This window comes from Strigops habroptila, chromosome 3 (genome assembly GCF_004027225.2).
Source record: "Strigops habroptila isolate Jane chromosome 3, bStrHab1.2.pri, whole genome shotgun sequence".
NCBI lineage: Eukaryota > Metazoa > Chordata > Aves > Psittaciformes > Psittacidae > Strigops > Strigops habroptila.
The window spans coordinates 52683950-52698492 of NC_044279.2; the positions used below are offsets into that span (position 1 = coordinate 52683950).

Below are 14543 nucleotides of genomic sequence, written 5' to 3' on the forward strand. Positions count from 1 at the left end.
CACTGACAAGGTCAGGACTTGGGAAGCTTGGGCCTTGAAAGAAGGAGGTACCAAAAAAGCAATTCATACATTACTAGAAATTGCTTGGAGATTCCTACCCTGGGATATTCAGAAAGTTTCCAGGTGAGTAGCTGAAACTTAAATACAGCCAAAAATGTAAATCCAGTCAAAAGTTCTGCTGAAGTATGTCAGATGACTGCTGCTCTCCCCCAGTGCTGACCAGTCTCTGCGAACAGTTTTTGCTAGGGGAGGAAAGATATACTCTCTCATGGTTTGTCATAAGAAACACTTGGCACCTTGCAGAAATCACTTCATTCTAGATTTCTCACCTGACATTTCCAAGAAATTCATTTGAGAGAAGGAAAATAAATGGGTTTTAGGAGCATTTCACTTACGGCAGAAGTCAGGGTCCCTCCACTGGACCAGGACATTCTTCCTAGCACAGGCTGCTGCGTAATTAGCAATAGCAGAGCACAGACAATCCTTGCCATTGGAGCAGGCACAAACATCAAAGCGGCAGTTCTTCACATAGGGAGTGGGGCTGACTTCATGGTGACAGGGTTCAAATGCAGATGACATCAGAATTGAGCAGGAGTCCTCAGCATATTTGGCTGAAAAGGAGAAAAATTACATTCTTGCACTGAATCAATCAAGAAAACCTAGAAGAGACATAGTAGGCATTTTCTTTTGGGAGACACTGAAGAATAAAATAGGATCAAGGAGGCATAGATAGCATCATAGCTCATAGGTCATAAGCTCCACTAAAAGAATAATGTTTCACTAGTAAAACAAATAAAGGAAAAGCAATGCTTATATATTCTGTTAACACTATTTCTGGTGCTGTACATGGCCTCTGCTTTCTGCTGCTTTTTATATTTGCAAAATTAAACCTTCTAGGCTGCACTACACTCACAAATCAGAAGAGCCTGCTCTGATCTGCAGCTATTAGTTGGGGTTTTTTGTGTGCTTACTCCTCCCCAAAATCAGAAGCTGCTATAACACTTGGGATACAAATTTCTCCCCATGTCCAACCAGGACAGCCAAGCAGTATGGAAAGAAAGAGGAAGGCTGTCTGTTAGGATACACTAAGAGAAGGGAGACAAGGGATCAGGACAAATGTTTAAGGTGTAAGGACAGAAGGGTGAAGACAACAGATGTTTATTTTCTGGGTGGACAAATCACAGTATTGCTATCACTTGAGCAGTTCCAGTGGCACAAGTTTGTGCTGCGGTTTTGATGGTCTGACTCTGACTGTGGTCCAAACTGAACAGCAGCATGATCCCACATTACTAATTTTTGTTTAGAATTTGCAAAAAATGTGTACATTTTCCTTAGAAAACCTGCATCAATCGGTGTGTCTCTCTAGGGTTTTGATGGGGTTTGTTTTGTTTTGTTTTTAACAGATATTACGGCCACCTTATTGGCCATGTAAGCAACACTAGCTTCCTCTCTTTTTCCTTATTTTTCTTCTATTTCTTTTTATTTTTTATTGTTATGTAAAATGGAACAGCATAGTTTGCTGAATGTGTTAATTTTAGATGGAGTTCAGTACCTAAGCGAGGATTGAGATTGCAGGGGTCACTGTCTTGTTTTAACAAGTCTTGGCAATCTGCATTGAGCTTCCAGGAGTTTCCAAAATCTTCCAGAAGAGCTTCCACCATGCCAGAAGGTGTAAGAAAGTCATCCCCTTGGTTACCATTGTAATTTCCACATAGCCCGCACATCCTTTCAGAATAGACTGAAGAAAGCTAAGGAACATAACATTAGCCATAAAATTATCCTCCAGAATAGGTCATCACTGTATGACATGATTTTCTAAAGAACGAACCATACACTATTTAACAACCAAGGAGATTCCCAAATACACATTAAAATAGTACAGACACAATTTCATTGTACTGCATTTTTAAACTTCTAACAAAAATGCTACTATTAGTAGCAGCAGGGCAATTTTTGCATGGTACAGTGGTAATTTCAATGGCAACTGAAGGTGACTAGGAGAAAAATGGCTTTTGTGCCTTGATCAGCATTCCACTTTCGTCTTTCCCTGTGTTTCCCCTTCACTCATATAAACGAACAGAGCAACAGTGGGGGTTGCATTGTTTTAATGTAGTGGATGATTATATTTCTAATGGTAATTTGGGAAGAGATACTGCACCCAAAACCACTTCACATTTTAAAAGAAAATTTGAAGATGAAGACAATTTAAACAGATTGTTTTGTCACAAAACAGAGGCAATGTTGGACGAGTTGTTCCCCTCAACATTAAGGATCATTGATAAAATAAGGAAGAGGCTACTACTCCTAAAGCTATATTACCTCACATTAGAGCTTCCTTCTGCCTAGAGAAACTTATGATGGCATTGCAAACAACCCACATAGCAGATGGACTTTTCACCCTGCTTATTCTTGCTGCAAATTAAGGAACAGCTGAAATTGGACCCTAAATTAAGAAGTAAATGGGGGAAATCTACGCAACCTCTGCAATACAAAGGCAACAATACCTTTTATTCTAGTAGGAACTGTCAGTGTCTATTAGAAGATCTGGTACATCACATGTACACCAACTCTCCTTGGGAGCTGACTCAGTGCCTGAATGCTACAATAGCTCTACACGTTTAGTAGAGTGCTACTTTAGTCAGATTGGCAGGAGTAACCAGGAAAACAACCAAAAAAGCTAGAAAAAACACATTTTTGAAGAAAACCGGTTTTCTGTATAATTTAAAAATAAAAAACATAAACATTCTCCAAAATATAACCTAATACTTCCCTCCATTCAAACACAGTGGTCAGGGAGTAAATATGGAGCATCGAAAGGAACAAACATGAATTATTAGAGGATATGTATCCTTATTAGTCTGAAGGCCAAGAAAGCTGCTTTTTCCATATACTCTGCAGACGGACAATGACTCAGGCAAATCCAAATTCTGGGGTATTTTTGAGCGGAAATTCAAATCACAAATATCAAGTGGTCACAGAAAGGGGAGCCTTCTAGAGGAACATAGAAGTTTTACCAGAAGTCTGGCCAAGGTAATGGAAGTGTACCACTTCCCCCAATTGTCAGAAATACTTGGCAACAGGTCAGTCTACAAATCCAGCATAAATTAACTCTCCAAAAGCAATTTCAAAAATGCTTTCGATGCCCAGAGAGGGAAGGAGCTAGAGGAGAACTGAATAAATGCAGACAATTGGAGAAACTTCTACCGCTTTTATGGGTGGAGGATCTGGAGCAGAAAATTCGATTTAACTAAGAAAGGATTTGCCAGGCTATACAGGTTTCTGACTAGGAAAAAAAAAAAAAAAAAATTAAAAAATGAAAAAAACAACTTTGAATACTGAGAAAAGCCAAAACTTCTGAGATGTGGCAAGAGGCTGAACTGAATTATTCTCTGTCCAAAATCAACTTCTGGGACTGCTGGAGCACAGAGATACAGGCAAGACTGAAACAACAACAAAACCACGGTGTTTCCTGAAGTTATTCTTGACTTCCCTTCTCTGTTGTCCTTTCAACTCTTGTACTTCTGAACTAGCCTTCATGAACCCTTACCCTGTGCCAGATGTGACATTTAAGCCAGATGTGCGGGCAGCAAGAGGAGTGCAAAAGCACCCTAACCCACGGTTTAGACAGGGCAGCACTCCCTGCTCAGTAGAAAACCCCAGGAAACCTGGCATTCTTTGCAAAACTCTTCTCAGTGAGCAAAACCACCCCATGTGGGGCCCAGCTGCAAATTTCCTATTGCAAGTGGGGCCCAAAGGCAGCAAGGCTGTGGTTAAGCACCTGTCTATGCAACCATGGCACGGAGCACACAGGTCTGCAGCTGCCCAGCATCACATGGGAGCATATTGCTCTGACTTAGCATCTGTAGCCTGCAGGTCATCACACCAGGAAGCAGCGCTATAGGTGGACTCATGATCCTCAGGGAGCGAACACATCCCCAGGGTCAACACTTGCAGTCCCTGGGACCTGCGATCAAAAGAAAACAGGCCCTTGTACAAACAAAGAGGGCAATGGATGGCCTAGCTGGAGAAACTGTGATTGTTTATCGGCTATGAGGAGACTATTCCACAGTGAATAATCTTCTCCGCTTCCTTCACGGGCAAATCATTCTGCAGCTTATAAAACACACACAGACACGCGCACCCTGGTTCAGGTATTTCTACACTCTGTGGTCTGCAGCACAGACAAACCCTAATTGTTAATCAAGGGTGACTTTAGGCATTCCTCACAGTAGAAGGAGCATGCAACATATCTTCTGCGAGTTAATTGTTTTTTCCTGGAAATTATGAGTAACCAGTGTCCCTGGAGCCATACTCTTTCCTTATTTTAAGTCATACAAATCCATTGCTTTAGACAGGACAGTCAAAGGAAATGAAAGCAGAAATCCAGTTTGGATGATATCTGCTGAACAAAACACAAAACTATTCATGGGTAACAATGGCTATCATTGCAGAAAAAAGAGGGGGGAAAAAAAGGCTACCAAGCTGCTGTAGGATGAAAATGTTTGTTTCTGGAATACAAAAGGACCCGTATATTGCTCCGGGGGTAGCAAAAAAGAATGGAATTTCTAACATGCAACACAAAACAATTTCTCATTTCAGACAAGAAAATCTTTGTACATGTTTGGGTGGGATGAGAGAGAGGGCAAAAAGGCAGAAATAAAACAGACAGAAAGAAAGAGTACCTTCACTAGGAGTTCACCATGACCATCCCAGTCAATCTGCAAATCTTCCCCATAGGTAATGCGAACTGAAGTCCTCACCATGCGCTGGATACGGAGGGCACCTTAAGACAACCACAAAGTGTCAGTCAGCCAAGCCACAATGTGGTGTTTGATTGCCTGGGACTGCTGTGTTGGACTGAACAGGCCAACAGAGTGGCTGCCACAGAACCGGGGCATTTGGGTCTCCCAAAGCAAAGAGCGCCAGCAATGCCTGCTTCACACTTCGCAAGCTTTGTGCCTACTCAGCAGCTTACATCTGCATGAGCTTGTCCATAGGCTCTTCTTCAAGGCACTCAGGAGCCCTAGGAGAGGATATATGTGCAATCTGCGAAACCTCAGGCATTACCTGTGACATTTTGCAAGATAACTGGAGTTACTTTCAGCTTCTGGATAAAAAATAATAATAATTTGAAAAAGCATAAACCAACAGTGGTTTTCAATATCACAAATCCAGACCAGCTTAAGCCTCCTAATTTTAGAGGAGCTGAGCCAAGAGGTATCAGCTGCATGGGGAGAAGCTGAAATGCCATAGCTTCTAGAAGAGATTGCAAGTGAGAATTTGGTTTTGAAAACACTTTTTGATTGAACTGAACATTCATAAGTGTTCACTCATCAGTGGCTTGCCAGGATTAGGTCACGAAGGCACACCTTGTAGCAAAGGGATCTGTATGTCTTGTCCATTCAGTGAAATTCCTCCTCCATGTTTCATTTTAATAAGGCTGTTGTCCATATCCCGGATTCGGACAGAAGCTGAGCGAGTGCACACAGCATCAGGATCATCTGCACACTACAGAGAAAGGAACATTTGCCTTGAACCTCAAGCTTTCACTTTACTTTCACTTAGCCCCGGGCCCCCAGAAGGCATTTCTGCATCTAATTCAGGAGGTGTTGAGTGTCTTGATGGTTTTATGGATCTAGTTTCTGCATCTCACAAACACCAGGCTGGAAGCCCTTCTTCCATTACCCTGCTGATCACGCACCAGGGAGCTATCCACAGCTCCTGCCTCAGAGCCCGGAAAGCAATCCGCAGGCATTCCCTGGGACTCGTGGGAGCAGCTCATGCCAGTGACCGACGGGCAGCCCCCCAGGCTGCGGCCGGAAGGACACGATGCCCCACATAGCCCATGAGCCTGGAAACAGCTGCGTGGTTCACGCTGCCCCAGACTCTTGTGCTATTTATTTTCCTGGATGAGGAACCAGGACCACAGGCCCCTGGGTCTCCTCCCTGGTTTCGAAAGGAAGGTTTCAGTGGAAACCTGTTCTGCAAGTTCCCAAGCGCAGATGACCTCAGAGCCGAATTATCAGAGCTTTCCAATGTAAGGTGCAGACGTAGATGGTGCGTAGACCGTCACACCCCATTTCTCCAAACCCTGTGACGTCTCTGTTGCTCATGTCCTGCAAAGCAGGCTCATAATCCCCTTCACTCCCAGTCTCCTGATTCCATTGTACCCCTCCCTGCCTTCAGTTTCTCCATCCCTATCCCCTGTCTTCCCCTCTGCTTGATTCAGTACTCTTTTCAGTCTCCAGGCTAGTTCACCTATTCCTATGCACAACTAGTCGACTAATTTCATGGCCAGGTTAACCTCTCTGTGACACCTCCTCCAGGGTCCCCTTCCCTCTCTGCGCTGGCCTAGCTCCCTTTCCTGCCTCTTTCCAGCAGTCTCTGCTCACTGACCTCCAGCTGCCTTTCTCACATCGGTCGGGGGGACACTGGAGAAAGTCAGGAGTTGATGACTGGCTAACGAGCAACTTAATGACTTAAATGTGACTTAATGGAAGGCAACCTGAGGTACTCCTCTGCCAGTGCACCCTGCTCCTTGTTTGAGGAAATGCCTTTTCCCCAGGCATTATCCAGGCGCCAGCCTTCAAGGTGCTTTGCAAGGGGTGCACCCTCGCCTGCATTTGTTTGTTCAGCTGGCAAAGAGGCGGTGAGGGCTCATTCTCCAAATCTCATTACGAATCTCAATCTCCAGGTAGGCTCCTGGGAATGGCGGCGAGGAGAAGCAAAGCATTTATTAAGTAAGGAGAAAGACTGCATCTGTTATTTAAACTAATTATTTCATAGGAAAATTACTTTTGTTGGCCTGTGTATCTGCAATTCATGTCATGCTCCCACAGCCCTTCCTGCTCTCCCAAGAGCGTGAGCAGGGGTGCATGGGCACCAGCCAAGGCTGCTGTTACCTGCATGGTCTCAATGATGATAGAGAAGGAATTTTCCACACAGTCCTTGGCAAATAAGTACTGACAAATGCCGCTGAAGGTGAAATACTTGTTGTCAAAGCTTTTGAAATGGGACTGGCCGGTGACAGAGCATTCTCCTGAAAAATGCAGAGACATTAATCACCCCAGAGCCAACTGCGAGCAAAATCCTGCCTGTCCCCACCTAAACCACTGAGGGGGAAAAGCAACCCCGTGGAGCAGGCTGCACTAGGCCCAAGTTCTCTGCAGAGCAGAAAGCACCGTCAAGATGCTTATCTCACTGTTTATTCCTGTAACTCCTTAGCAGTAGTAACAGAGGCACCAACAAAAGCTGTGGAATATGGTATAAATCGCACTCAAGAGCGGAAATTCATGCCTACAGAAAAGCATATATAGTGTTTCAAATGAAGGGTCATGAGGATGTCAGCAAATGGCTCAGATCTGCACTGAAGCAGATCTGATTCTTCTGTAGTACGTGCCTCAGGGGCTCTGGAAATTCAGCACAGTCAATGTCTCCACAGGGTAGGTCACACCTAGTACATAAGTGACGAGTGCTGGTGGCACTAACCAATTTTAAACAGCTACCCACACTCTTTTTTATGTAGGAACTAAGTTTCCCTCTTTATGCAATGGGGAAACTGAGGCACAGAGAGTGCATGTACACTAATGCCTAAGACTGGCAGAGCTGGGAAAGACACTCAGGATCACCCAGCATTAGTCCTCCATACCCTAGGACATGTTGCCTCTTTACCACTATGTAGGAGCTTGCAACATCCTGACATAGCACACTTTAAATACACTTTTACTAGTGCACCGGGGTATCCATGGAGCTGGCTGCAGAATGCAGGCATTTTTATGGAGCTGAAAAATTTAAATTTGCAACAAGACTTGTTGGACTCTCGCTGCTGCTCTGCTCTTCTTCTGCAGAGGTACCTCATTTCTTACCCTGTGTTTCAAAGTTGTGTCTTGGCAGATGGTGAGCCCCTTTTTTGTCTCTACTGGTATTTTTAGAGCATTGCAGTACGGTTTTATGAAGGCAACAGTGTCTGAAAGCCTCCTCGAAGACAGCCCCCAAAAGTGTTGACTTCTTCTTTGAGCTGCCTTGAATACCAAGAAATTATTCTACCATTGAAGTAAAAATACCTTATCAGAATGAAGAGCTGTTAGATAATCAGTGCTGGAGTTCTTCCAAGGGCAGAATTTATCTTGGACTTTACTCTGAACCATTATCTTAATTAACTAGCAAAAAGTTAAAAATAATTCTACAATAGCTACATCTAAAGTCCTTACAGAGTAATACAAAAGTCTGGCATGCCTACCCTTCTACTACAAAAAAAGAGGCTATTTAAACATACCAACATCTTAAAATGTTTTGGTAAGTTGTGGCTTTTCATTTCCAGGAAGGCTGTATTCAGATGCCACAACTGGGATTTAGTACCCTGTTATGCTAGGGTCTCTGCAAACACAGAGGGAGACTCCAGCTCCACAGAACTTGCAAAGATAGACTCTCACACATAGAGATGGTCCCATGGCAAAGAAGGTGGGCAGATACCTTGTCCGGAACAAAATTCAGGTGCTGGGCCTACGCTGGCAATCCACTGACAAAGGATGGAGAAAGGTTAAATGTCACAAGCTGGCAGCTGAACCCCATGAGTTATTCCCTCTTCACTGCCTGAGAGTCCCACACAGCATCTGTCTAATGAACATCAAGTGGAAATTTCACTTTTCAATATATTATTCAGTGTTAATCATCTTAAATCAGCCTGTGCTACAGCACAGCTTCACAGATCCTGAGGATTCTCAGCCTTGCACAGCTCTGATTTGCCCTAACACAAATCCAGCACCCACTGCTGTTCGTCATCCCCCGGATGACACCCCCTGTAGAGTAAGGCAGCTCGGTATTTACTAGCTCACCCTGGAAACTCTATTTTCTGTTCAGCTGAACTTGGACAAAGGTAAACCAAGTGTTATGTTACTCAGAGTCACTTAACTGCCTATCAGATGTGGAGAACAGATTTAAAGAAAAATAGGCATAACCCACCACATTACATTCAGTTTGATTTCCAGGGCATTCTCTGCAACTAGGAACCAAGAGGAGAGGTTTGCAGCACGGAGAGCTAGGTACTGCTACCCAAAAGAAGTCCCAGCCCTTTGGCATTTCTCCTGGAAGGGAAATTTCTTTCCTGCGGCAAAGTCTCTTCTTATGGGTCCCTCTATCTACTCCATTTGGTGTAATGCATCCCATGAGATTCCCTGAAACCTACTGCCTTCATAATTAATTTAATTATGATATCAGCTTGAGAGCTTCTCGCTAGTGCTAGCCAGCTATTGCTAGTTGGTTGACACAGCACTGCCTTCTGTAGCGCTACCTCCAGGTGGGTATCCAGCTTTATCACCAAGCTTACAGCTAGTCAATTCCTTCCCACAACATAAAAGAAACCTTTCCTGATAAACAGGTTGGTAAAAAATTAATGGAACTACCTTGAGCGTATGTGAGCCTAAGTACATACACTTTCTGTGACACATGATGTTAGAAATTTTTGTTGCAAAAATAACTAGCCAACAATAAAAATATTCTGCAACATTGCTTCAAGTAGAAACAAAACAGAATAGGTAACAATATAAACTTGGCTACTGTTCCTATCCAGGGCTGCTGCTTTGGGAGGCTTTGTTGCCTTCCCGTACTGTCTCAGAACAGTCTGCAGATGTTAGGAGGCACATGCACAACAACTGCACTTATACAACCTTCAGTCTTGCACAAGCCTAGCTGAAAAGTGACTTGGATATATTGGCAGAAGGTACAAAAATAACCTTTTTGACTTCTGCTCATTCGGCACAGCTTCCCAATTCAGAAAGAGGCAGCAGTACTATACTCCCTCTTGCACAAAACTGTATATCAGTATCTGTTTGCAAGCCTCAATATCAGGCTTATCTTCATTTCTGTAATCACTATGAAGAAAACATGGCTGCAGTTGAGGATAAAAATTGGCCCCACATAATATTCATAGTAGACCAGAAAGCAAGGACCTAACTCAGGTAAAAACTGAAGTTAAAAAAAGACCTGTTTCTTGTTTGTAAACCTATTGCTGCCCATTAGCTAAAAGACATAATGATTCGGCTGGGGCAGTGTCCTTGATTCTGTGTTTTAGACTGAGTTTTCCTGCACATGGAAAGATCTCTAGTGAACACCACAAGCATGGGTCTTCTTATAGTCCTGCTTGGCACAGCTCACTAAAAATGGCATTTCTATTTGGACGCTTGCATACCCCACTCCCCCCTCATTTCTGTTACGGAATTTTTTTTTTTTTAATTTTTTATCTTTTTATGCTGACACTGTAGGGCAAGTGTTCTTCAGTCATAAGAAGGAAGAAATGGAGCATTGATGGGTCAGGCAATCTTAAAGTTAATCGAAAGACAGACTTTTTAATAGTCATTTTAAGACTTCTGCAATTCTAATATGTGAAGATTGCACATCTCATCTCAACAAAACAAAACACCAAAGCCAAAAGCCCCTGCTCTCTCTTTTCCCATCCTGCATTAACCCCAGCCTCCTTCTCATCCCTTCCACTCTCACTTCCCAAAAGCAAGGAGAACAAACAAGACAAAGAGCCACACTGTCTCCCTGCAGTCTTCTATACACAACACAAGCAGAGTCAAATGCTATTTCAGGTCAAGGAGGCCTTTCCATGGCTGAACATACTGCACGAACTGAGACAGGGGACGTGCCACAGAACTAGCAGGAGGAATTAAGGAAGGCAGCACTTTGCTGGCCAAAGCACAGCATGAGAAGTCATATTCCCCACATGGGCAAAAAACTAGGACAGCAGCCACCAGTACCAGAGTGTTTGGGAGGCAGAGTAGGAGGATGGGGAGCATAAGCACATGATGCAGAGCTGCCACTCTAATCTGCCACCACCCCTGGAAGTCAGGATGGCCACCTTGTCTCTCCTTCACCTGTAATATGACCATTAGAGCCCAAACCTATGGGGTATTAAGAGTGATCCAATGTATTCCCAGTACTTCAAATTGTTCCATCAACAAAACTGATTTTTTTTTTTGTGCTGATTGACACAATCAAATAGGGAATGGTACTTAGTCAAAGAAACCCAGCAGTATTCCTCTACCTGAAAGCCAGTTCTCTGAACATACAGGCCCTTAAACTTTGGTAAACTAAGTAATCAAAAGAGGAACCATTCTTCTCACCAACAGGATTTTTTATTGCTACACAAAACCCATGCAACACCATGTCTGGCTTGTCTCATGAGAAGAACTTAGAAGTATGATCCCATTTGGATTGCACTGGAGCAAGCAAGCAAGAGAGATTGACTTTTTGAGTGAAAAAAAATATAAGTGGGAGGGATCTAGACAAGGCTTACTTGTCAAAACCTGAAAAGAGTAGAGCTGACTTACCTGGGCATTCCCCATTGCTGCAGATCCAGGTGCCACGTCGACAAATGCTAGGAAATATATCATGACAAGTTAGGCAAGAACACACAAATTCAAATCTTCTGTTGCAACTTTTTCCCAAATAATTGAAAGACGAGGCCTTGTTTCAGGGAAATTGGACCAGTCCCCAACATCCTTTCCACCTCCCATAATCTCATTTCTTAATATACCTGTCCCTTCTTACCATCATTCAACAGCAACTGCTAGTAATATGAACCGGAATGGGTGCAAAACTCAAGAACTTCTGTTTTGCCCTGCCAAAGCTCTGTGTTTAATAGAGCATTCAACTACATTCCACGGATGTGGAACGAGTTTTAAATACAGTTCTTAAGATATGCCTACTAATACAATAGAATCATAGAAAAAAGTTTGAAGGGATCTCCAGAAAAATCATATACTACAACCCCCAGCTCAAAGAAGGGAACTTCACAGCTAGATCAGGTGGCTGAGGGCCTTGTCCATTTGAGTTTAACAGCCTCCAGGATGACGTCCCACGAAGTCTCTGAGCAGCTGTCCCAGTGCTGCACTGTCTTAGGGGAAGAATTTTTTCTTCTGTCTAAAGAGAATTTCCACTGCTGCAATTTGTGTCCATTGCTTCATGATCTTTCACTGTTTGCCTCTGAGAAGAGTCTGGCCCTGTCTTCTTTACAATCATCCTTTAGGCAGTGAAAGTTCCCCCAGTAGCCTTCAAAAAAGGCTTCTCCTCACATCATAAACTCCCCTGATGTGATCATCTCCAATGTCCTCTCCAGTGCCTCTCTCTTGCAGTGGGCACACTACTCCAGTCACACTACTCCAGCCTCATAAGTTCACAGAAGAGCAATAACCCCCTTCCTTCACTGGCCAGAGAGACTTTTGCTAAAGAGACCTTCAACACTCCAATGGCACACTGCAAACCCAAGCTCCTCTTGCTTAGTTTCCCTTTCTGTGCAAGTTGTAAGGAGGTGGATTGTCTCTTCTTTAATGTCTTTGGATGGCAGATTTAGTGCCATCCCCCTTGGGCACTACTAGTAACCAGTAACATGCACTGATAGTGATTGAGATGTCTGTCATTCTTGGGCCTGTGGGATACCATGCCAGACAATCCTAGAATCCCCAAAATCAATTAATTGAATTCAAGAGATGCTAGATTCTTCTTACTTCTTTAATTATCCTAGCCCCTAAAAACCATTTGTGGGGAGTAAGTTTATTGAAGATGGTAAATGCAGAGCCGATGTTCTCCACAGCATAACCAAATTTGAATAACAGGAAGCATTTTCTAATGACGCAGTCTATCAGGCAGCACTGATCTTTCAAGAGTAAAAGCTGAACAATGTGGCCAAACTCAAAGATACAGACAGCTCCAGGGAAAAAGACAAAATGCTACTGTCATGGTTATGGTTCAATTCTGTGACACATGGTGCAGGTAATGAAAACCCTCCGATTAACAGCGATGATGCACAGACCATCCTTCTTCTGCATATGGTGGCCTGCACTGAGTCCCTCTTCTGTACTCTAATTGAAAACATCCGGGCACAGACTTGACTGAACTCCTTCCACAAATATGTTCACACTTGCACAAAAGCAGATCAGGAATACATTACTCATTTCCCTTCCTTTCTTTAGACAGCTACCCTTCCCCTTCAGGATGGCATTCATGAGCCATGCAGCTGGGAAGATTCATTAGCTTTGCAAGAAGTTTCAAGGACGTGCCTGAGCTAACTCCTCTTGGAAAGAAATGGGGTTTAGAGGTTAAATTAATGTAGGAAGTCAAAACAAAGACACCACCATTGATACTAACCAGACATGGGAACCTGCTGGTCTGTCTTATCCACAGGAAACAGGTAGTTCTCTACTGTTCTAAGGAGTATGACCCTCACATTGTTCTATCAGATCAAATATCTCTTTAAAAGCAGAGCTGATTTTGTCTTTGTGAACAGCTCACTTCTTGGAAGGGGCTGGCATTTCCAATAAGAGAGCAGGTCCTTTGCCAATGAAAGGAATTTTTTTAAAAGGAGAGAGAGCTTTCTAGAAAGATCATCTAAAGCAGTCACTAACTGGTGTGTAGTACTTATCTAGAGCAACAGCAATCACACCAGAGCGGCACGGAGTTTACCATGAGTTGCAGTCCTGAGAGACGGTGAAGCCAGGAGGATAATGTTTTCCAGAGTGGATACAGGAGCAGTCAGAGCTTTCAATGCAACGTTCACCATCAAGGAGCTTCCCGTCTAGGTAGGTGAAGTAGCAGCAGACACACATGCCACACACACACAGGGACACAAACATGAATACAATTAGATCTTCTAGTTCTTCATATACTTTGGCAAGACTTCATATGCAATCCACAGTTAGTCACAGCAATAAAAAAGAATCAGGCTTGCCAAAAAGCCTCATGGGTGCTGGTGTCTACTTTCTTTCTAGTGCTGCCCCTCCCTCAGATGTGCTGAATGGAGCATTTCTGGTGCTCCCAGAAGAGCTCTTTGTTTAGTGAGTCCTCAAGTCCAAAACACACATATTGGAACATAAATGAGTCAAACACAGGGAGCACGATCAAGGCTGATCAGAGCTGAGCTAGAAACCTGACTGTTGGAAAAATGCATGCTCTTAACTGCAGTAAAGGGTGTCCAGACAGGCTTTGTATTAGTTGTATGAGGAGAGACATAGGGAATGAAGAAATCAAGTTAGACACCATAAAAGTCTAGCAGACAGGGTCTGAGAGAAGAAACATTTTAATGTGGAGCTGTGCTTCTCAACTTCTGCAGAAGCAAAAAGTGAAAGGGCCAGCTTTCCAACTTGGATCCAACTGCTGAAGTTTCCATATTACACAAATATAGTCACCTATTCTATACAGAGAGTATTTTATCTTACAAAGATAAACAGAGGCCCAGAAGAGTTACAAGACTTGCCCAAGATTGCACTTTAAGCTAGCAATAGAATAAAGGACAAGTTTCTTTCTCTTAGATCCCCATACTAAGAGATGGTTGATATTCCTGTATTTTTAAAAGAGCTGCTGCAGCAAAATATTTTATTTGCTGAAAACCCTTCTCCCTCCTCTTTGAGGGACTCTTTCCAATTGTCTGCAGAGGTTTTTGGCCCTTTCTCCTGGCAGCAGCAGTTATCACTGACAGTGAGACACAGGTAAGTCCCCTTTAACCCATTCTTCCCATATAGCCACCTGGAAAGATCTTTGCTGTTAAG

The 14543-nt window shown here is 43.4% G+C and overlaps 1 protein-coding gene across 1 annotated transcript in view; it reads right to left on the bottom strand.

Annotated features, from left to right (window-relative positions):
* VWF (von Willebrand factor) overlaps window positions 1-14543 on the bottom strand; it is a 134842-nt gene that overhangs the window by 96714 nt on the left and 23585 nt on the right. Inside the window, exons 9-15 of the mRNA XM_030480334.1 lie at window positions 13462-13573; window positions 11331-11377; window positions 6903-7039; window positions 5370-5508; window positions 4683-4783; window positions 1553-1748; window positions 396-611 (exon numbers count right to left, since the gene is read on the bottom strand). Coding sequence (XP_030336194.1) covers window positions 396-611; window positions 1553-1748; window positions 4683-4783; window positions 5370-5508; window positions 6903-7039; window positions 11331-11377; window positions 13462-13573 — 948 coding nt within the window. The remainder of the gene's footprint in view (window positions 1-395; window positions 612-1552; window positions 1749-4682; window positions 4784-5369; window positions 5509-6902; window positions 7040-11330; window positions 11378-13461; window positions 13574-14543) is intronic.